This window comes from Lemur catta, chromosome 3, assembly GCF_020740605.2.
Source record: "Lemur catta isolate mLemCat1 chromosome 3, mLemCat1.pri, whole genome shotgun sequence".
Taxonomy (NCBI): Eukaryota; Metazoa; Chordata; class Mammalia; order Primates; family Lemuridae; genus Lemur; species Lemur catta.
In genome coordinates this window covers 1,960,465-1,982,350 of record NC_059130.1, presented here as the reverse complement: position 1 = coordinate 1,982,350, position 21,886 = coordinate 1,960,465, and the positions used below count along the sequence as shown (strand labels likewise).

The window sequence follows — 21,886 nt, the reverse complement described above, 5'->3', positions numbered from 1 at the left end:
CTACGAAGAATGATAAAGGTCTCTAAATGCTTGCTAATCCCCCATAGGTCCTAGTCCTAAGGGATTTTTATAAATGATGCTTAAGGAAATAGGGGACAAGGCACATATCAACAAATAGGAATATTTAGAAGTGGCCTAAGTAAAGGTACTGAAATGTTGCTGTCCATATAGAAGTCTCTAGAGGGAAGATTTACTTGCAAAGTATCTTCCTTGCAGTCAAAATGAGTATGTGTATTTACTAAAGCTTGGAGTAAAACTTCTGCTCTAATATTGAGAATATGAAAATTTCCGAGGTTCCAGAACTCCAGACTTCAAACTCTGCCAAAATGTGTTTTCACTTATTAACCTCTTATTTAAAACTTGCTGTGTTTTCACTTATTAACCTCTTATTTAAAACTTGCTATTTCAATTATCATTCATCCTTTGAAATTATTAAAGAGCCAGTATACAACATAATAAACAGCCTATGTGAAACTTACGAACATTTCAAAGGTTTTATTTTATCTGTGCGATGATTTAGGTTGGTTAAGAGCAGAAGAAAATACAGAAAAGCTCATTTAAAGCTTTTCCTGTTAGAACATTTATCTTTTAAAATTCCATGCTATTGCACACATACAATAGTATTTTCTTTCGTCTGTACTTTAGAAAAAGCACTACAAAGGGTTCCTTTACATATTATTTCCAACAACTTAGGCACAACTGGAAGGCTTAGCTCAAATTTTCCATAATAATTTACTTTGTGCTCAGAATAGTCACATGAAGTTTAAGCCACCAGAAAAATTCCTTAGAAAACGGTAATCACAGACTGACATTCTGTAAGAGCCAACATAATTCTTAAACACAGAGTAGGGGGTTAAAATGCTTACTTTTCTCTTTTTAAGGGCTTTAGGAAAGAATAAATAGTTACGGATTTAGTAATGAGAGGAGTCCACAGGGCCCTTCTAAAGACTAGTCATAAATCATGCTAAGCCATCTGTGATGCAGATATATCAGGGACAGGAAAAAGTCATTTTGATATCTGTTTTGCATTATGATAACCTTTGCAGGAGTGTTGAGTGCATTTTTGCTAATGTTGACAGAATTGTACTTCTTCCAAAGAGACAAGTGAAAATGTCTGCCTAGCAGTGCAATTCAACTTGTGCTATTGGGTCTGAAATGCTTAATAATTGACCAGATGGGGAAGAAGGAAACTCTCTGGTTATTGAACCTGTTAGCCTTGAACCTTTGTCAATCACACCATGACAGGGAAAGAAGAAAACAAAAAAACCTCAAAAAGCAAATATGCTCCTCACAGTAATTCAACCTGCAGTGCTGGGAAAAATAAGACTGGATTGAATTCTCCATTGTCTTACCATATCCATGCTTAAAAAGCCCAGGCCAGTCTTCATGCATGATCCCATTTAAATCAAAGAAGGCCATGGTGGTACAGCCCAGTGACTTGGAGAACCTTAAAATAACAAACCAGTGCATCTAGAAGCTCCTAGAAGACATTAGTGTATGGAGCCCTAGATGTCTCCTATAACCAGCCACCACAAGACAGAGAAATTATTTTAGTGGACAAGCACATTTTGGGGTCTAAGACACCACATCCTCTAAAAAATGGTAGAAATTAGATTTGTAATCATATGATGATCAAACATCAAAAGTTGTAACCCTTTAAATTAGAATCACCAATTTTCTTAGATGTGTACCCCAGTCAAAATTGATGCATTTTGTTTATTACGGGAAAGTACTATAATTTGATAACTTATTTAATGAGGAAATATTTCTGCTTCTCTTTTACCAAAAAAAAAAAAAAAGTACCAACATGCCTTCCATAGCATATAATCACTAAGGTTATAGTTTATGCATTATTAACTTTGTTTTTCCACATGTGGAAACTCAGAACTGATGGCACAAGGCACACCTAAAAATATACTATTTTAGCCTAAACTCTGAAATTAGTGATATGAGGCATATTCACTAAAATAAAACCTAGAGTACAGCACATGACTCACATTAGAACAAGAAAACTAGACTCTGAATAATTTGAATTAAGGATTGCCAATGTTCTTTGTAGTTCCATAAAGAAGAAAAAAGAAAACCAACAACATAAAACAATAAAGAACAATAACTATAAATAATATATAGAAACAATCATAGCCTAGTTTGGTAGACCTAAACATTATAATGAGATATTTGCTAGAGGAGTAAATATTCCTGCACAGAATGCATGCTAATAGGTGACTTAGACATTATGTGATTAAATCCCAAGAGACTATCTCTAAGTATTACGCTTAACTTATTTATTGGTATCCCTGAAAGGGGAATTTAGAGGTCTCATCAAAACAAAACAATTTACCTCTGTCTCAACTTAGACAGACACATTAATACAAACCTGCTGACAATCCCATCTTGTTAGGAGTATAACACATTGCTTTTTGGAAATGAAAGGAAAAACCCCAAGTTGCATCAACAACAAAAAAGATAATTAAATACATAAATCAAACAATCAAAAGCCTGAAGAATTAAAAGAAAACCCCGATGTATAGGAAAAGCAAGGATAAAAATGGAGAACAATCCCCCCAAATCAAAGGAAAAACTAACCCGCTGAGTTGGGAGTTGAGGGAGAGTTAGCTTGGCTTCCATGGGCTGACACATTGGTGGCAGTGACAGCCGTTTTGGCAGCATAAATATTGGCTTCCTCTTGAAATTTACCTATGTTCTTCTTGTACCGGATTCGCTTATTTCCAAACCAGTTTGATACCTACAGTAGTTTAAAAGAAGATAAGAAAGTTAACATTTCATCCTCCAGAAACATGACAGAAGAAAAAGAAGAGCTTATGCCAGGGATGAAGAGGTAGGCTAACTGGTCTTATTCTACGCACGATTTTTGCAACATCGATAAAAAGACATGAAGTAAGAGTTTTAAGAGGAACAACTATAGAAAATGAGATTCTCTTCTTAATATAACCAAAATGTAACAAAACCACTGTGATAAAAATTTTCCTATAAGGGAGCTGCTCATTTAAGCTAGGACCCTTTTAATTTAGAGCAAGCATTTTAAGTTTGCTTACCTCTTCAGTTATGACATTAAAATAAAACTAACATTTCAGGAGAAATGCCTCTTATCGATGCTAAATTAGCATCGATATTTGTGCTCACTCTGCACAATTAAAATACACAGGCCTTCCAATATCCCTACAAAATCTATATCAACATATAGGTGCTTTCATGCAATAGATTAATTTCAAATTTTTAGAAGTTTAATAACTTTAATACTTAGATTAAAGAACTTAGATTCTTAGCTGCTTTTTACTTGAATTGGATTGTAAAGCTTGGTATTATCTACATCAGGAAAAACTGAAGCAGATAGCTGATTATTCCTTTGAATTCCAGGCTTTAAATGTTAAAGCCAATAAACACAATAAACCTAATTTGCTTTCATTTTTTAATTTATTTTCTTCCTATGGCTCCCAGCGGCTGTCTTGGCTTGATCTGGTACCTCTGCTCGCTTTATACCAAGATCTCTGCCAGGCACAAGTGGAGATACAGTTAAATTCAAGTTTTACTCCCATAATTCCTGTCTTGGGGAGGAAACTTTTATACCCCATATTCCTGATGTGATTTTGAACTAAAATGTTATGGTTTTTCTACAATTACAAAACAAACTAGGAAGTTGGTGAGGATGGGGGAGTTAATCAAACACATACGATAGCTTACATATAATTTATATTAATATTTACCTCTCCACAATAGCAGATAAAGAAAATTCTTACAAAACTACACTTATTTTTAAATGCATTAGCACAGTTAAAACATCTTATAAGGCCAGCCCTCCAAGGCCTATGCAGCTTACACTACAGCAGAAATGCCAAGCCTTTGTTAAAAAATCAAACTGTCCCATTACAGCATTAGCAAACAAGAGAGAAAAAGTTCAGTAAAATGCTTTATTTATTGTAAATGCTGGTGTCTACAGAAAACCAGAATTAAACTGGAGGAGGAAGGGTATATTTCAGGATTGCTGCATATCTAGTTTCACTTTTAAATTCATGTTTTTCTTGGTATAACTTTGACTATCCATATGAATCAATCATAATTAGGGTTGCTTTTTGATTTATAAGTGGAATAGGGAAAGGAGGGAGATTTTTCTCAGGTACGTGGACGAGCTGGAATAAAGAGGGAGAAGACGAAGCCAGTTTAGGAGGACTTTTGAGGAGCAAAGGACATACCTGAGGCCCGATTAAATCAGCTATATGTGAAAACAATGAGTCGGAAGGAGGTGGAGAGGGGAGATGCTGTGGGAACGACTTCTTCATAAATGAGAAGAATGACACTGGCAGGAAGATTCTAGGTCAGCTCAGGCACTTCCTGCACTGTCCTCTAGCCCATATCATGTGGCCGGGACAATGCACACAGTCAGTGTTTTCTGACATCAGCCAACGAATGACTCATGGGTCATGGACTAAAGACCTAACATGTGCTAGGCTCCGGGGATGCACACATGACAGATATAGCATGAGACAGGAAATGCAGAAGACAGTAGACTTTACAGGAAGAGTCTGATTCGCATTTCGAACATATTAATATTGAAGAACCTATGGGCAGAGACACAGCAGAGTCCAGTGGGAAGGAAGATGTGTGAGTCTGGTATTCCGGGACAGAAGTTCCACCTGGATATTCAAATTCAGGTACATTTGTAGCTGTGAGCGCGGAAGACATCACTCAGATAAAGTACGCAGAACAGCGCTTTTCAAAGTTGCCTGTTCACGGAGAGCTTGGTAAACAGATTGGCTCCCTAAGGTTCGTTTTTACCTTCAACAGGGATTTGAAATTCTGAATCCTAGACTTGGAATTCAGACAATAAAGTGATTACATTCTACTGTAGAAGCAGAGGACTCCATGACTAAAAGTCACTGATTTGTGAGTTGGTGATGTCATTCATACCTGGAACCATTTATCAAACGTGCAGCAAATGTTAAAAAGCTTCGATTCCTCTTTTTTCCTTTCTTTCTTTTTTTTTTTTTTTTTGCGGAGAGGTGTGTAAATTTGGACAGGAATGGTTACAGCCCTATAACAAACTAAGCTACTTGAGTTTGACCGCTGACGTTCTGCTTTCCCAGAATTGTCAAGACTGGAAATGACCCTCAGCTGGGGCAAAGCACTCAAGGCAGGCCTGGAGTGAATTCACTCCGCCTTGTCTGAAAGGATGTTTGCAGCTGCAAAATCTTCTACAGCTCATGGGGAGGCCCTGGCAATCCTCTCATTGCAAATACCTTCTGTGGGGTTCTGTGTTCTGGCTGGACCTAATTCTGCTTAGCTGAACACGGGCCGATGGGGTCTGCATCCTGCAGGGAGTCACAGGAGCCAGGATTCAACTCCAGGAAGTGCAGATGCTCGGTTTATACAAAACAGCATCTACTTCGATTGAAAACCGTTCAGGGAGGTTGCTCCCTAGAGTAGGCTTCTTCTCCACGGCTCCCTCCCCTCCTCCACTCTTAGTGGAAATATTAGTACGTGAGGTTTTCTTGCATGTTGCATAATTCTGAGGAAAACTGTCTCTGACACATTTTAGAAGCATCACTACTGGTCTCGACGAGAGACCAGTGGTGGTACGTGAGGTTCAGATGCACAAGAAGTTTGGAAGGATCCTCCGAGTGGACACAGTGTACATACATGTAAAGACTGCTTGCTTTTCTACTGCATGTTCACGTTGAAGACTCCGGGTCTCTACACATTTTACGTCATGCATTCCAAGTCAACAGGCACCTGTTACAGTTACTGCTTTTTGTGGGAAGGGTCGCTCAGTGACATTTTGTGCAGCCATCCCCTGTAATCATGGTGACATGCTAAAATTCCTACACTCCATCAGTTACAGAGTCAGCACATCAAGAGAAGACATTTAAGTTCCTTTCACTTAAAAGGCTACGTAATGACTAGTTCCATTCACTGACTTGCAGTTCCTGGGTTGGGCAAAAAACGGCTAAGGAATCGACTAAGTTTGAGAAAAGAACACGAGGATATTCAGATAACTCTACAAGTACACTTAAGACACTTCATCCATTTGAGACAAGGGAGTGCTCAGTGGGAAGAACCCGGTGCCTATTTTTACACTGGACTCTACTATTCTCCCTCTCAAGTTTCGCCAGGTACTCACCTGGGAACTCTTCTACACACATCAAGCACTTACTTTGCCATTGTAAGGCTTTAGCTGACAGAACCTGCAGGGCATGAACATTCCATAAAGCAAGACCTCCAGGGCCCTGCCTTGTGGTGCCACAATGGCCAAGCTATAGGCTGGGCCTTTTGAGGGGCCCCTTACCTGGGAGACTGTGATGCCACACTTCTTGGCTAACTCCTCTTTGGCTTCCTCACTGGGGTAAGGGTTGCTGAGATGGGAATAGAAATATTCATTCAGGATTTCCGTCGCTTGCTTGTTGAAATTCCGTCTCTTCCGCCTTCGTAAAGAGAAAGGAAACAACAACAAAAAAGTTTGCACCAAATAAATATTAGAAGGGAGAGAATAGGATCTACTTCTGGGAGAAGACCGATGTTTGAGCAAAAGGTGAATTAGAGAAGATTTGGCAAAAAAGGACTGGATGCCAAAACCATCACTAAAAGCATTTGTTCGATACTTTGTGCACCGACTGGGTACCCGGGCACCAGGGAGAAGAATGGTGACAAATATTTGTACAGAGTGGTGAGGAGCATGAAGCTTCAAAATTCAGGCCATCTTGGTTTTGAATCCTGGCTCCACCTGCTGGGTGATCTGGGTGGCCTCTCTGACCTCAGCGTTTTCACCTGGAAGTGAAGAGAGTCCTACTGACCTCACAGGGTCAGCGAGGGAGAAATGAGGCCACACGCAGAGACAGCACTGAGCACAGCGCCCGGCCCATGGCACATGCCAGGACTTGGTGGTGCCAGTTTTTCTTCCTACCAGGCTCCAGGTATTGGGCCTTTCCCTTCACAGCAATCCAGTCCAGGTATTCATTTTCCACAACTAGGGAGGTAGATATGGTTTTTCCTATTTACCTGTGAAAACTGAGTTCAAAGGTCACTCAGCTGGTATCATAGAGCCAAGATATTAATTCAGGTGTTCTTGGCTACAAAACCCTGTCTCTTTCCTCTATACAAACTGGCTCCTGGCAATTTCACAGAGACTCTGTAGCCATAAGTTAAAAATAAGTTATCATTTTCTTTCTCTCCTGTCCCCATTTTTCAAAGGCGTCTTGGGAAGAGGGCATGCAAGGGACTGAAATTAACCCCCTGACTGCCTGACCTCTCTTAAGAAGAAAGAAGTGGCACTTCTTATGCAAGAACAGCTGCTAAATGGTAAAACTAAAGCCCGCAGAAATCTTTTTCACATACAGGTTGCCAAAAGGAAGAAAACCTCTTTTTGAACAAAAGCATTTTGCTGCCTTTAAAAAAAGGTGCTAACTGAACTGATTTAACGTGAGAATCACTTTATTGCTTCCTCACAGCCCAGGCCTGCGGACCACTGAGAGAACAGAACGGGGGCTGCAGGCTCACCGCGAGGCTGGCGGCCCTGACGTGCTGGGGCCTTCATCTCTAAATTAGCTCTCTTAGCACTTCTGCCTTTCTGGGTTTCTTGCTTTTCCTTACTGAAAAGATTTCCAGAACACCCCTGATTACGCCGGGATATAGGATTTCTCAATTTAGCCAACAGAAAGCGGATGGCCTTGCTAGACAGGAAATTCAGCTAATAATGTATTTTCAGGGTCCCGCTTGGATTAATTAACACAATAAAGTGCCTGATTTTACCGGATGAACACCATCTGTCCACAGGTATTAACCACATCTGTCCAGATTACACCAAGCCCAAGTCACTCTCCCAAATCATGCTGAGTTTCTGGGTCACCCAGCATCAGAAACTGTATGGATGGGATGAAAAAGCCGACCTAAAAAGCAGGCGTGTGTTACAAGCTCTCGCAGGATGGGAATCTGGGGAAGACAGCCCAGTGGCTAACTCAGGTCTCCAGGCCAGTCTTTAGATAACCTTTGGCTGCTGCTGCTTCTTTGCCCAAAGACTGTTGTTTTAGGCCTGAGGAACTGGACCCCGAAGGCTCCCCTGACTGGGAGAGCCTCTGGTTGTTCACGCAGTTGTTTGCATTAGCATTACGGTGTGTTTTTTGGGACTCGTCCAACTGAGCTCAAAGGAAGCCTCTCTGGAATGAGCCGGTGGTGCAGACAGCTGTTCCCGGCTCTCCTCGAGATGCGCAGTCTTCCCTAGGTGGTCTCATCTATTCTGATGGGCTCGCTTATCGCCTCTCTTGGTAGCTGTCTCAATCTAGGACCACTGAAATCCTAGGGTCAGGATTTTTCAGAATTTGAAGAAACACAGTCTAAATAACACCTTTCCGACAATAAGGTTGTTTGAGCTGAGACATCTGCTTTGGCTTGAAGTGCTATCAGGTTGGTGAGTTAACATTTGTGATTTCAAGCCAATCAGAAGCTTTGATAGTTGGATACCTAGATTTTTAATTTACGAAATGCAGAGTTGATTAAATATTACTGGATAAAGATGGCATATCTTAGGGACAGAAACCTTCCGAATCACAGGGTCCACGCGGGAAATTTTTTATAAAAGACTTGTGAAAGTGAGAGGTGTAGGCCTCACAGACATATGCTGCTAATTACAAACTAGGTTGTCTCCTGCCCTACGAGCTCTCTTAGGAGCCACGGGCCCATGTACCATTGCATACTGCAGGCACCTTCAAACAAACTGTGCATCCAAAACTAATAGCACTTTTCACCCAAATCAGCTCTATCTTCTTTATCACCCGCATTATTTAATAACATTATCACAGATAAGGTTCATTGCACTTCCTAATGTGCTCATTCATTCATTCGTTCAAATATTTGAGTACCTAGCCAGAACGTGGGGGTCTCATCCCTCCTGCTTTCTTATCTTCATCGAATGATTGGCCCCAAAACAAGTCCTGCCAGTTCTGTCCTTTCAAATCTATCCCTCTCATTCCATTCTTGTTGTCACTGCTATTTTTTTCTCTTCAAAAAGGAGAGCTGTTTTTATTATGATCTTTTATGTATGTGGTTAAAGTAACTTATTTTTTTACTTTGAAAATATTAAGGGGGTACTGCTATTTTTGAAATGGGTTTAGAGGAGCCGTTGCCTATCATGTGACTGCGCGACTGGTGCTGGGCGGCAGCACTTTCTCCAGGGAGCGGAACCTTCTACCCCTGGTCTGTCCAATACGGCGGCCACGAGCCATACCGGCTACTCAGCAGCTGAAATGTGGCTGGCGCAACTGGGGAGCTCATTTTAAAAATTTTATTTATTTTAATTAATTTAAATTTTTTCTTTCTATAGATAATATTGCTATAATTCATTTAAACTTAAAATTAAACAGCCATATCCTAGACAGTGCACCGCTAGATCGATGATTCCCAGAAATAGCGCCCACGCAGCCCTCCTGGAAAAAGGACACATCTCTGGAGATGCCATCAAAAGCATGCAATGTCTTTGAAACCTCCTGCTGTGGTCTACTCCACAGTGTACCAATGTTTATCCAAATATTTTCCTCTGAATATTTACATAAAATGCGGAAGCTATTTTGTACTTATTCTGCATTGTTCCAGGTTGGGGAGCACAGGCTTCAACCACGGTTCTTTACTTCATCTCTTCGCCAATTCGGCTCATCTTCAGGAGAGACTCGAGTAACTTTCCTACACCATAGATCTGATCATGTCAGTAATCATTATAAAATTGAACAATAATGTAGATGCTAATAATAATACAATATATAATAACAGTAATATGTAATATAGTAGTCCTTATTACCATGATAGCTGAATTTAGGGTTTGAATATTATGTGCTAGACATTACACTAAGTTTGTTTTTTATATTATCTATTCCTATTTACAGATTATTCCCATTTTACAGATAAGAAAACTGAGCCTTTGGGACAATAAGCCACTTATCCAGGGTCACAAAAGTCATCACGGGTGTAGCCAGAATTTGAATCCAGTGCAATTTTAGAACTTAGGGGGGAATTTCCCACACTCCACACTTAAACAGCTCTGAGGCTTTCTGCTGCTTAATAAATTCAAAATCCCTGGTACAGTTAAGGTTTTCCAGTGGCTCTATCCTATCCCTGGTGCCTCATTTCCCCCCATCCAACACATGCTCTGCATAATTTCATCTGGCCACATCATACGCGTCTGCGTTCCCCAAAGACTCGTGGCTTTCATGCTCCCATGTCTCCTGCACCACCCTGCACGCTTCCCCGCCACGGCATTTGCCACGAGTTTGCATACGTCTCCCCAGCTAAACAGCAAACTCCTCGAGGGTGGGGGCCATGTCTCACTCACATTTGAAACCCTTGTGTCAAATATATAGTAAGCACTTGAGTAAATAATGCTCGTTGAAGCCTAACGATGTTGTCTTATTTTGCTCATGTTATTCCTTCTATTTGGCAAACATCCTGCTCCTCTGAGACGCAGTCTTGCCCACCCTCTGCCTGACCCTCTCCCCTTCGGATGCAGGGTTAGGTGGTAGACGAATGGACTCAATGGGTAACATGCAGTGTTAGGGTTAGTTGCAACAGTGTCTGTCCCACGAGATTACGAGCTTCATAAAGGTACGACCCACATTTATTTGCATTTTTTCACCTTTCTTATTCCAGTGGCTCATATGGCATCTGGCAGATAGTAGGAGGTCAACTAGATGAGTAAGTCAGTCTAAGTATAGTGCAGTGTGACCAGACCTTGTTGCACGTCCTTTCCTCTTTGATAATTCATTTTACGTAATCCCTTCTATGGGGGAAAATGCAGAGGTGTGCATTTCATCATCTGTTTATGTTACTATTGCTATTTCCAGCAAAATGTTATAGAAAAAAAAGTTAAATTTATTGCTAAAAAATCAATTAGAGGGTTCGTAAGAGTTCTCTCTCTCTAAGAAAAAATATGATATATGGTCCTAACAATAAACTTACCAGTTGTACGGACAGTGCTTGGTACGTGGCGTGGTATGATAAGAGTTGAATGAATGAACAAATGAATGCAATCGTTAAGTTATACTTTCCCAGCACAGTTAAGTCAATGTAAGGACAAGAGAAAAGACATGACCCGAGCGGGACAAACCTGTGCCCAGCGCTCAGTTGAGGAGTGCAGCCCGCAGAAGCCCAAGGTCCCAGACCCCAGTACACACACCGTCCCCTTGAGTGGATGGGATGGTAAATATGGAGGGTGTCATTCCTATGATTAAGTTACTAATCAGCTGACTCTGAGTAAATGAAAAGGGAGATCCAGTTAGAGCCTTCACAGGGCGAGTTTCTCCTGTTGGCTCTCAGGAAGAACGCAAGCAGCCAAGTGGAGAACTGCCTATGAGCAAGGATGGCCTCTAGGAGCTAAGTAGGGCTCTCAGTCCCACAACTACAAAAGACTGAATTCTTCCAACAACCAGAATGAGCTTGGAAGAGGACTCCGAGCCTCAGAGGAGACCGCAGCCTCAGCATATAGCTTGATTACAGCTTTGCTGAGACTGCAACAGAGGGTCCAGCTAAGCCATGCCCAGACCCCTGACCAACACAAACTGTGACATAATGACTTGTGTTGTTTTAAGCTGCTCAATTTGTGGTAATCTGCTACACAGCACTAGAAAGCTAATACAATGCGTGTTCCATAACAATTCTACATACCTATTAGATTACAAAGACTAATCCTATTACTAAATCAAGTTCTCTTTGTATTTTACTTGTCTTCCATGAAATCTTTTTTTCTGACGAGGTCCTGTCCATCAGATGCATGGTTTAGAGTAGCACGTGAATATCAGCAGTATGTCTTTCTTCCTGAGGTTTGCTTAGCTAGCTCTCCAAATTATAGAGACACTGGAGATACTGACGTGAATTCCCCAATCAGTAAGTCCAGCAAACATTTATTTTTCAGCTGGAAAAGCCATTTGCTCAGCCTTGGGCTGGCATTTGGGGGTACGTTCTTTCACTGATAATAAATATACCCCCAAAATAAAATGATAATAACCATGACAATAGGTTAGTTGTTTTAGCTTTGAATCTTGGCTCAGAGGCAACGATTCAAAGGTTGCAACCAAAGCAAGAAAAAGACCCTGTCTGAACGGGATTGTCCCTCTGGTGCCAACTGGAACAATCTAGGCAAAGGCTGGTGGAAGTGAAAGGAGCTGTGCACAAAGCTCGCCTGGTTTTGTGCCTTTTACAGTCTGACCTTCAACTGGGCCCAGCAGAATTACTGCAAGAAGCTATCCAAGGAGACGACGATTCTGTTCCTCCCTCCTCTCAGATTTCTTTCTTGAAAAGAACCCAGTCTGGACCCAACTTTTCTTTTTTTTTTTTTTTCAGTATCTGCCAACATAAATGCCAACTCTAGCATTTTAACTAGGGGTTACCATGGGGACGTCGGGAACACACGCAGCATGGTGGGGCGGCAGCACAGAGGAAGGGCCCAGCAGGCCACGGGGAGGGGTGCACAGAGGGTCCTGCTTTGGGGTGATTTTGCCGACTCCCGCTCCATCACCATGCCCAGCTGGGAAAACTCTTCAGTTTTATTTTCTCTTGACTTACTCTACGGAATTCTATTGGCCCAAAGACACACTTTGCTGCTGGTGTTTGCATTTTGTATTCCACGCAGCCCAAAACACACTGAATAAAAGGGGCAGCGTAGGAGAAGATGCCAGGCAGTTTCAAAGAGGTCCACGAACTATAAAGACCACAACTGTGAAGAGCGAGAGGGGGGAAAATGCAGGTAGGAGGGCCGAATAAAACCTGATTCCAGGGGTGAAAAAAATTCAAGAGGAACGGCAAATCTTTTTGTCTGACCGAAAAGAAACGAAACTATAGCCTGTGAAATGGTACCCTGACCCTCACATAGCTAGCGTTCGAATACTAAAAATCATAATTTGGGGTTATTTTTAGCAAGTGAAATGTGAATGGTGATATCTGAATTCACAGATGACTAATTTAAGATGAACTAGAGATCGCAAACCATACCCATATTCGGTACATGTATTTGCTAGATCAATTATCAAAATACTCTTCTAGAGTAGATGAAAGGTAGGATTATCACCATCTCGCAGGCTGGGCAAAGGAGTCCAGGGGATGCACATAAATCCACTGGTCTAGAGAGCTGGGGAATCAGGAACTGACTGCTTGTTCTCTGGTCTTAGCTCTTGTCTTTTTCTAAAGGAACTTCCTAGCCACGCTTTCTTCAACTGAGTGCTCCGAACTCACAAGTGAGGGCATGCACAGCAATGCCAGATGGAAAACACCAAATTAACCGGGCCCATTTAGACCACCTCCTTGCCCCTCTGTGCCCAAAGTACCATGTCTTATTCATCTCTGTGCTCCTAAAACTTACGCCTGAGTGTGGCACATGGTAATCTACTGATAAATATTTCTTGGATTGAGCTGAGTGTATTCTCTGCCTGTGCATGTGCAGAAAAGACCCCAACGTTCAAGCAAACGGAAGTGACTTTCTTGGATGGGTGTCACTGCAGTGTGCTGACAGATGACTACGGGCCTACAGTTACGACACAAGAGAGGTACCCAGTGCTATGAAAACACACAAAAAACATCCTGCCTTCTCTCTTAACGGAGCTACGTCTGCCTTTCTGCCCACCCAGAGGGAGGAGTAGCGGAAATAAAAATTATCCCCTCTGAGCACATATTTCCCTGGTTCTGTGTGAAACCAACGGCCAGTCCAGCCTCACAGCCCTCCTTTGCCAGACCTGAGAACTGTCCTCAAGCCACTGCCTGGCTCAGCATTGACGGGGTGACACGGGAGCCCCCAGAGAGGGCCGGCCCACCAGCTCCAGCCCCGCACGGGACTCACCGCGCATCCAGAAACCGGGAACGCAGGATCATGACGGCCTCGCACGTGCTCTGCTTGAGCTGCATCTGGATGGAGCTGAACTTGCGGTGGATGATGCTCACCATCCGCTCGATCTCCTTCGGGGAGATGGGCCGGGTCCGGCTCTGCTCTCGCAGGAGATTCATCACGTGGGTGGTGAACTCGTTGCATGCCTGGAACGGTAGGACAACACGCATGGGGTCACGGAGGGTCCAAGCCTCGGCACGCATCGGGTCTGGGACGAAAGGCTGGGCGGGCCTTTCCAGAGACTTGTGCAAATAAAGAAAACTAGCAGAGTTTGTGGTATTTTGTCCTATCTGAGGGGTGGAATAAATGACTACCTGGAAAACCCCCTCAGCCCCTGTGGCTCTAAGCTTTGGCCATGATGTTGATTTACTTTAGGGAAAAATAAATTTCTAATCATTTTTTTTCTTAATCATTTTTTTTCCATGATTTTACTACAGTGAAAGCTAAGAACACAAATCCTAGCATAAAACATACTTCACCACCCTTTGCCCCAAACTAACAGCCAAGCAGCCAAAGAAAGTTTAGGATCAAATATACCAGGAGCCTTCCACCTTGCTCATTCATTATCTCTGGCACAGGAGAGCTTCCAAATATTCAATTTTGGATACACAAACAGCCAAAAGAATTTAAGTAGGATCATGGAATTAAAAGCTTTGATAACTTTTCTGACAGATTTCTCATCAATCTATTTGTATTTCTACTTTTATTATAAGCACCCCTCCTCTGCCGGCCTTCTAAAGACTCACTAAGTCTGTAACACAAAGCGCATCGGTCTCCAGGGGCCTCAGAGAAACAGCTTCAAAACATGATTTAGGTGCTGCCGTCCCCAACCCCAGGCCACAGACTGGTGCCAGTCCGTTGCCTGTGAAGAACCGGGCTGCACAGCAGGAGGTGAGCAGCGGACAAGCGAGCGAAGCTTCGTCTGTATTTACAGCCTCTCCCCATCGCTCCCAGCATCACACAAGCTCCTCCTCCCGGCAGATCAGCAGCATTAGGTTCTCACAGGAGCGAGAACCCTGCTGTAAACTGCGCAGGCGAGGGATCCAGGTTGCGGCTCCTTTTGAGAGCCTAATGCATGACGGTCTGAGGTGGAGCTGAGGGGGTGATGCCAGCGCTGGGGAGCGGCTGCAAACACAGATTATCATTAGCAGAGAGGTCTGACCGCACGATAAATGTCATGGGTTGAGTCATCCTGAAACCATCCCCACACAACCCCTGTGGAAAAACTGTCTTCCATGAACCTGGTCCCTGGTGCCAAAAACGTTGGGGACCACTGATTTAGAGGATTCGGGAACTATCCCTGCAGGAATAAAAACTCTCAGGTTACAGCCCAACATACCATCAGCTCTGGAAGGAAAGTAGGAGGTCACAGTTCCCCACCTCCCTATTTTATGGTTGGGAAGACTGTGGCCCAGAGGGGTGAAGGGACTTTTCCAAAGGCACACAGCAAACAAGAGGAGGCAGAGGCAAGGCCTGAATACTGCATATTCCAGGCCGGGGCCTCTGGGCCTTTCCCAGAGCCTAAATTGGCTCCTCTGAAAACTCCTGCCCTCTGTTTTAGCCACTAAGCGTCTGCAGTCTGGTTTCCTTAGCTGGGCATGCAACAAAACATCTGTTTACAAATTAACTCACAGCAATGCTGTCGATCTGCAATGAAAAGGCAAGATGATGCTCTGAGAGTAGAAGAACTGAGGCCTCAAAGGGCTCCAACTTAATATTAACAGCAGAAACACGCTCATCGTTGGTAACAGTGTATTGCTGTTGTTTTTATAGCACAAAGCCCTTCATAGGTGCCAATAATGCAGTAACAACAACAGTACACGTTTGCTGATTATTTATCTAAGAAACCCTCTGAGGTTGGTTGGCCAAAGGTGCCCAGGTAGATGCACGCATCCACCGGGCTGTCTAACCGGGCGGGGGGACCCTGCCTCCGTGTGTATACGGACAAACCCTTTCGCCGCTCAGTGCCTCATTTGATTCACCTGAGAGTGGACTGAGTCATCCCTAGCCCTTCAGCAAGGGCAGCGGTACCCATGCTCCTGTGCTAGCACTTGTGGATCGAGCACATTGCTCGCATGGACCCTGCAAAGCAGGCTCAGTGCGCACAGCCGGCCTGGGTGAAGATCTGCCTCGGGGACTCTTAGCTGTGGGACCTTCGAAAGTTACTTAATCTATTGGTGCCCCATTTTCCTTGTTTGTGACATGGGGATGACAATACCTGTCTCACGGGGTGTGGTGAGGATGAAATGAGTGACTACGTGTGTGTCTGGGCCTACAAACGTGTGTCAGAATCATCTCTTCAAACTACAGATAATCTCAGACATCCAACCTATCTGGGTGTGTTGATAATCGGGTCAAGTTCTCCAGGCTTCCGTTTCCCTCTTGGTGAAAATACAGGTGGTAAGAAACACCCCCTGTCCACCCTGCAGGCAGAAGCCCAAGACAAACCCACATAGCATTTCGCCGTCCACTCAGCATCATCACCAGGTCTGTATTAGAAGCGTATTCCCTACTATCCCAGCCCTGGGAACTGTGCAGCACAGAGAGGGAAACAAAACCTGGCAGTGAGTTGGCTGAAATTCTGAGGCCACAGGGTGGAGAGGGGAGGGTCAGGCACACAGCAGCCTCCCGGCCATCTTTCCAGGGAAACGCGACGTCCGCTGGGACTCAGTCTCCCCACCCCGTCTGGGCTGGCTGCGAGGAGGCGTTGCCAAGCGCACCAGCTCTCGGCCGGGAAGCCACAGTGCTCGGCTAATAATAACGTGCTTCATTACAGCGGATAAAAATACTCCCAATATCTGGTGTTTATTCAGGGCGGTTTATCGCGGGGCCCTTTCTGCTCTGCGGAGTCGTTTCCCCCACTGCTGAGCTGGAGCAAAGCAGCTGCTCAACAGCTGCCCGGGAACACCCGCCGGAGAGCGGAGGGGCTTCCGAGTCCGCGGGAGACGGACAGAACATAATGACCCGGACTGCCCCAGCATCCTCACTTCCTCCCGGCTTGGCACCTGCACACCCTGGGCGGCGTCCGCGAGGCCAGGCCTTCACAGCAATGCTGAGTATTCGGGGTTCAGCCATTAATGGAATAAAATCCTCGCAGGCTGAGGTCTCTGCGACAGAGGAGACTCTGCTGTGGACTGTCACATGCAGAGTCACTTCCTGGAGTTCGGGCTGCTGCCTGGAGCAGGATTCCTAGGAAGAGACTTCCCAGGTTCCAGGGCAAGCGTGTTTCTGGGAGCAGAGAACTAAAGAGAAGTCTTTTTAACAAATCTCACATACTGTTTGAGTTTATATCCTGCACTCTATGTAAACCACCCTCTCCCTGACTCCTCTGAGGAGAGGGACTGGATGGAAATCCAGGGATGAGACAGGCTTAGGCTGCCTGACTCACCAACCAGAGTAACTGGGATCTCGGGGCTCTCTTAGCTGTGAACTCAGTTAACCCAACCCAGTTCAGCGTTAGCGATTGAGTCCTATCAATGCCCCAACAGCATTATTTACAAAAGCTGAAGAACCCTGCAAAGCTACAAGAGGATCGTTTTTTTTTTTTTTTTTTTCAATAACACTTAGAATAAAATTCAGGTTTCTGACATGAGGCTATGCCAGCTCTTAAATACCTTAGCTACCAACATGATCCACTGAAAAAGTGCTTTACCAGTCCCATTTAATGAATAAAACAATTTTCTTCCTTTCTTTCTAATGAAAGTCTCTAGAAGCCTTCTTTATTTAATAACCTCAGGGTGAAACAATGGCTGATTCAGGTAGTTTTTTGTTTTTGGAGGGGTAGGGGCGAGGGGAGCTATGATAGCTAATTATTGTGTGGCTACCTGCTACCACCACACCAAAGATAAAAACAAAACAAAAAGAACAGAATCAACTATTAACTAATCAGTTTGGTAATTTCACATAGATACTACTAAAATAGAGAGTGACATTTTTGCTTGACCGAGGTTTTCTATTTTTAAAAAAAAAATCCCATGAGGAACTGTTACAGAAAAATGAAGAGGATATATCTCTCAGACACTCAACTAGAAGGTTAATAGCATAATTTCCCTACAATCTGCTATTTACTATAATTAACAACACAACTAATATTAATACATTATTAAGCATGCAGAATGTGCTAAGCAGTATGCACTCCTTAACCAGAAAATGCCCACAGAAATAAGAAAATGATGTTTCAGTACTTTTTAAAAATAATAAATATGGATGACTACTACAATTACTAGATTTACATAATTTGCTCTGTACTGACAAAGCTTTTCTTTAGGTTCCCAATTTTCAACATCTTTGTTATTTAGAATACATAGGTACCCAGGAGAAGTTTCTGAAGCAAATATTTTTATTGCTTGCCTCTCTTAGGTGCCAGGATCTAGTCCAGAGAAGTAACAGGGGACAAGGCGGTTCTCTCATATCTATAGACGTCCACACTCTCTGTTAAGTAGAGTCAGGCATAGTTCCAATAAGAGCCCTTGGGCTAAGGGTCAAAATACAGATTCTAGGGTAAACTCTGTCCCTCACTGGATGTGTGACCTCAAATACATCGTAACCTCTTTGATCTCCGTTTCCTTACCTGTATCAAAATGCAGATGATGACAGTACCTGTCCCAGGGACTCAGCCACAAAACTGCCCTGAGAACAAGTCCAATTATGTTGGCCACAGTGTTTTGTAAGTGGTGACATGCTATTAAAATGCCAGAGTTTTTACTCATTTGGGATGAGGATGGAAGAGTGACAAGGGGATTTAAATCAAGAAAACAGTCAGTTCTTCTATGTTGCTGGCAACCTGAGCTAAGAATAAAGCCAGTTTTCAACACCTTCCAACCTAACGTCCATTCCACTTACGGGTTTAGTGGAGGGAGCCACACTCTGGGCTCTTCTTGTGCCTTTCCTGGCCCGGGTGACCCTGGCTGGCAGGTCTGGGCAGGCTGCTGTGGGGAGGCCAGGCTTGCTGGGGGAAGGGTACGCAGGAAGAACAGGGAGCAGGAAGAACCCAGGAGGCCGGAGAGGGGTCTCCATAGGCAACAGTCCCACCTGCCTCCCGAAGTCATCCCTTTAGGTCAGGGCAACTCCCAGCTCTAACACGACGGTCCAGGTGGGGAAACTGTCACGGTGCAGTCAGTCGTCTGAGCTCAGCATCTCCTGGGGTCTGGGGAAATGTCTACAGCAGCCAACACTGCAGCAAGAACATCTGATCTTTCCTGGGAAGGCGAAGGACCGTGACTCTCGGGTTCTGACCACAGCTTGCTTCTATTTCCCTCCACTTTACCCCCAACACCTGTCTGATGGTCGAATTTCGCAATGCTTGGCTTCAAGCTTCACAGCAATTTTTTTTTTTTTTTTGCCACATAAAAGAGAGAATTTTGTAGACATCCATTCCAAAGGTAGATAGGAGTGCAATAATGAAACTTTCTTCACTTTAAATTTTTAAATGCCCATTTCTATTTTAAAATTTAAATTTTCTATTAAGTTTGCATTTGCCTTCTACCTAGACAGTTACGAGTGGACTGCAGAGGGTCTTCTACCTTTTGCGTTTTCTCCCTCGTCTTTAAAAAAAGGGAAAGAAAACCTAATAATTCAATGAAAGTAAGTTAATGTAGGACTTTAGTACGATGCCATTCAAAGAGGTGACAACACACTTATTTGTCAGCTAAATGACAGGAAGAAAGGCTGATGTTAAAGAACTGCTGGTTAAGAAGTATTGCTCAGACTGACCAGAGCAAACGTACTGATATATAAATGCATGTATATCGGGGGGTGGCTGAGGTGGAGGAGGGTTCTCTAACAAAGAGAAGCTCTATTATTATGAAAACATCTTACATTTATATGCTGCTTTGTAATTAAAAGCCTTTCTTATCCTTTCCTTTACATGATTTTTATGATCCTTCATACCCTTGACTCTAAATCCACAGCTCTTTGCCATACGCCCTCAGCTTTTGGGGTACACAGAACACGGGATCCCCCAGGTGGTCAGTGGAGTGCCAGGACTGGAATCCAAGCTTGTCTGGTTCCTGGCACCTTCTCATCTTCTCACAGGGGAAGGTGCATATCTTACTGTATATCACATATTACACAAAAAGGGGGACTTGTTTGACTCTCAACTGAACTGAGTCTAGTTGCAATGAAGGACTTTAGGGCCAAGTTTTAATATCCTTTCCCATAGGTTGCCATGTGCATCCAGAGAAAAAGTAATCATCCTAAATAAAGAACAAAAAGACCAGAAAACTCCTCCCCTGTCCCTGCAGGTTAGGGACACCTCCGGCTCCCCGACGAACCCTGGTACTGCACATGATGGGCAAATGTGACAGAGTTGCAGGTGTTAAGCATTCCTTATATTGACCCTTTATGTCTTTTGAAATCCTCATTTACAACTTCAAACACTTTTTAATGCCTTCATGTTCACATAATGCCCAGGTTTTTGATAGCTGAGACCACTGGGGACTCAAGTCTGGCCGGGGGCTCCGTGGCTGGGCCGGAGATGCCCCGGCAGGAACGTCAGCGTCCGGGAGAGGCCGACTGCCCAGTCTCTGCGAGACCCAGAGCCGTGGGTCTCCTCCACCCTGTCCTGCAGGGCCCCCGTTTGTGGCTACCTGCTCGTATTTCTCCAGCTCCGTGTGGTAGATTTGTCTGATCTGTGAGAGTTTGGCTCTGTAGTCGGAATGCTCCACCGAGTTGTCGGAACCTGCTCCTCCAGAAGCCGCTGCGGCCGCCGCCGCCGCCGCCGACCCGCCGCCCTTCTCGGGCCCGGCCACCCCTTCGGCCAGCAGCATGTTGTCCAGCCGCATCAGCTGCGGGTCTGTGGGCTCCTCTTCCTGGGCTCCTCGAATACTCAAAACTACGGGAAACACAGAGGGAAAGGGGAGTGTTAACAGCAACTCAAGACAAAATGTAAAACAAAAACAGCTGTGTAATTTGGCTGGACAAGCCTCCAAATCACTTGCAACGCGGCATTTGAGGAAGAGGAAGGGCTGCAGAAAGAGAGGGACCGGGAGGTAGGAAAGTGGAAGGAGGGCTCCTCTGCCCCAGAATCGCACCCCACCTGCACGAGGCAGCTGGAATAGTCGAATTTATGGAGGCAGAAAGCAGAACCATGGGTGCCAGGGGCCGGCGGAGGCGGGAATGGGAGTTACTGGCTAATGGGCACAGAGCTTCATTTTGGGAAGATGGAAATGTTTTTGGATAAATGGTGGTGATGGTGGTACAAGAATGTCAATATTCTTAATGCCACCGAACTGTTCACTTAAAAATAGTTAAAATTGTTAAATTTTATAGTTAACGTGTGGTTTTACTACAATAAAGGTTTAAAACTACAAAAAGTTACTTACAACAAGGTAATTTTTACTTTTATCCCCAAACTATCAGTTTCAATGTAAAGAAAAGCATTTCCTTCTTTATGTCTACTATTTGATTTTTGTAAACTTGTGGTTTTATATTCATTGACTTTCTTTGTAATATTCGATCACTCTAAATTTTCATTTCCCAAATATCCTAAGGTGGGTGAATCCAGTAAATTTGAAGTGGAATCTGAAGACCGTACCTCTGGACTAGGAGAGAGTGGAGGTGAGTCTAATATGTTGATAGTAAGAAGGAAAACTGGCTCTGGAGTAGGGACATCTAGCTCCAAAAATTGTGATCTACCCGTCCCAGGTGATACGGACTCTGTCCCATCGAAAACAAGGGTGAAGCCCATTTAACAAGGTGTCTCAGGGGTTCAGAGAAGCCAGCGCTCTGGGAGGATGCCGTCTCCGTCAGTGAAATGGCTGCTTTCTGTTAAAACACCACGAATATTGGTGGGGATTTGGACTGAAAGAGACCAAGTGATTCAGTAAATCAGCAGAAGAGCTAGACAGGCTTTTTCACTGCCCCTCCACACAGCCTGCCATGACATAAATCACGCATCTGCATCCGGCGTCGTGGTTAGCAGTCAAGTCTTTGTTAAGAGGGAACATAAAAAGTATTTTCAATTTTTAAAAATATTGAACAAAATTTTTGGATAAGGCAGGCGGCAGGCAAAGGAGAAAA

The 21,886-nt window shown here is 43.8% G+C and overlaps 1 protein-coding gene across 3 annotated transcripts in view; it reads right to left on the bottom strand.

Annotated features, from left to right (window-relative positions):
• Positions 1–21,886, bottom strand: part of PBX1 (PBX homeobox 1) — a 267,175-nt gene that overhangs the window by 30,044 nt on the left and 215,245 nt on the right. For all 3 annotated transcript variants that reach the window (XM_045546599.1, XM_045546600.1, XM_045546602.1), the window contains 4 exons: positions 20,455–20,699; positions 13,823–14,013; positions 6,302–6,437; positions 2,587–2,746 (listed from right to left, as the gene is read on the bottom strand). In XM_045546599.1, coding sequence (XP_045402555.1) covers positions 2,587–2,746; positions 6,302–6,437; positions 13,823–14,013; positions 20,455–20,699 — 732 coding nt within the window. The remainder of the gene's footprint in view (positions 1–2,586; positions 2,747–6,301; positions 6,438–13,822; positions 14,014–20,454; positions 20,700–21,886) is intronic.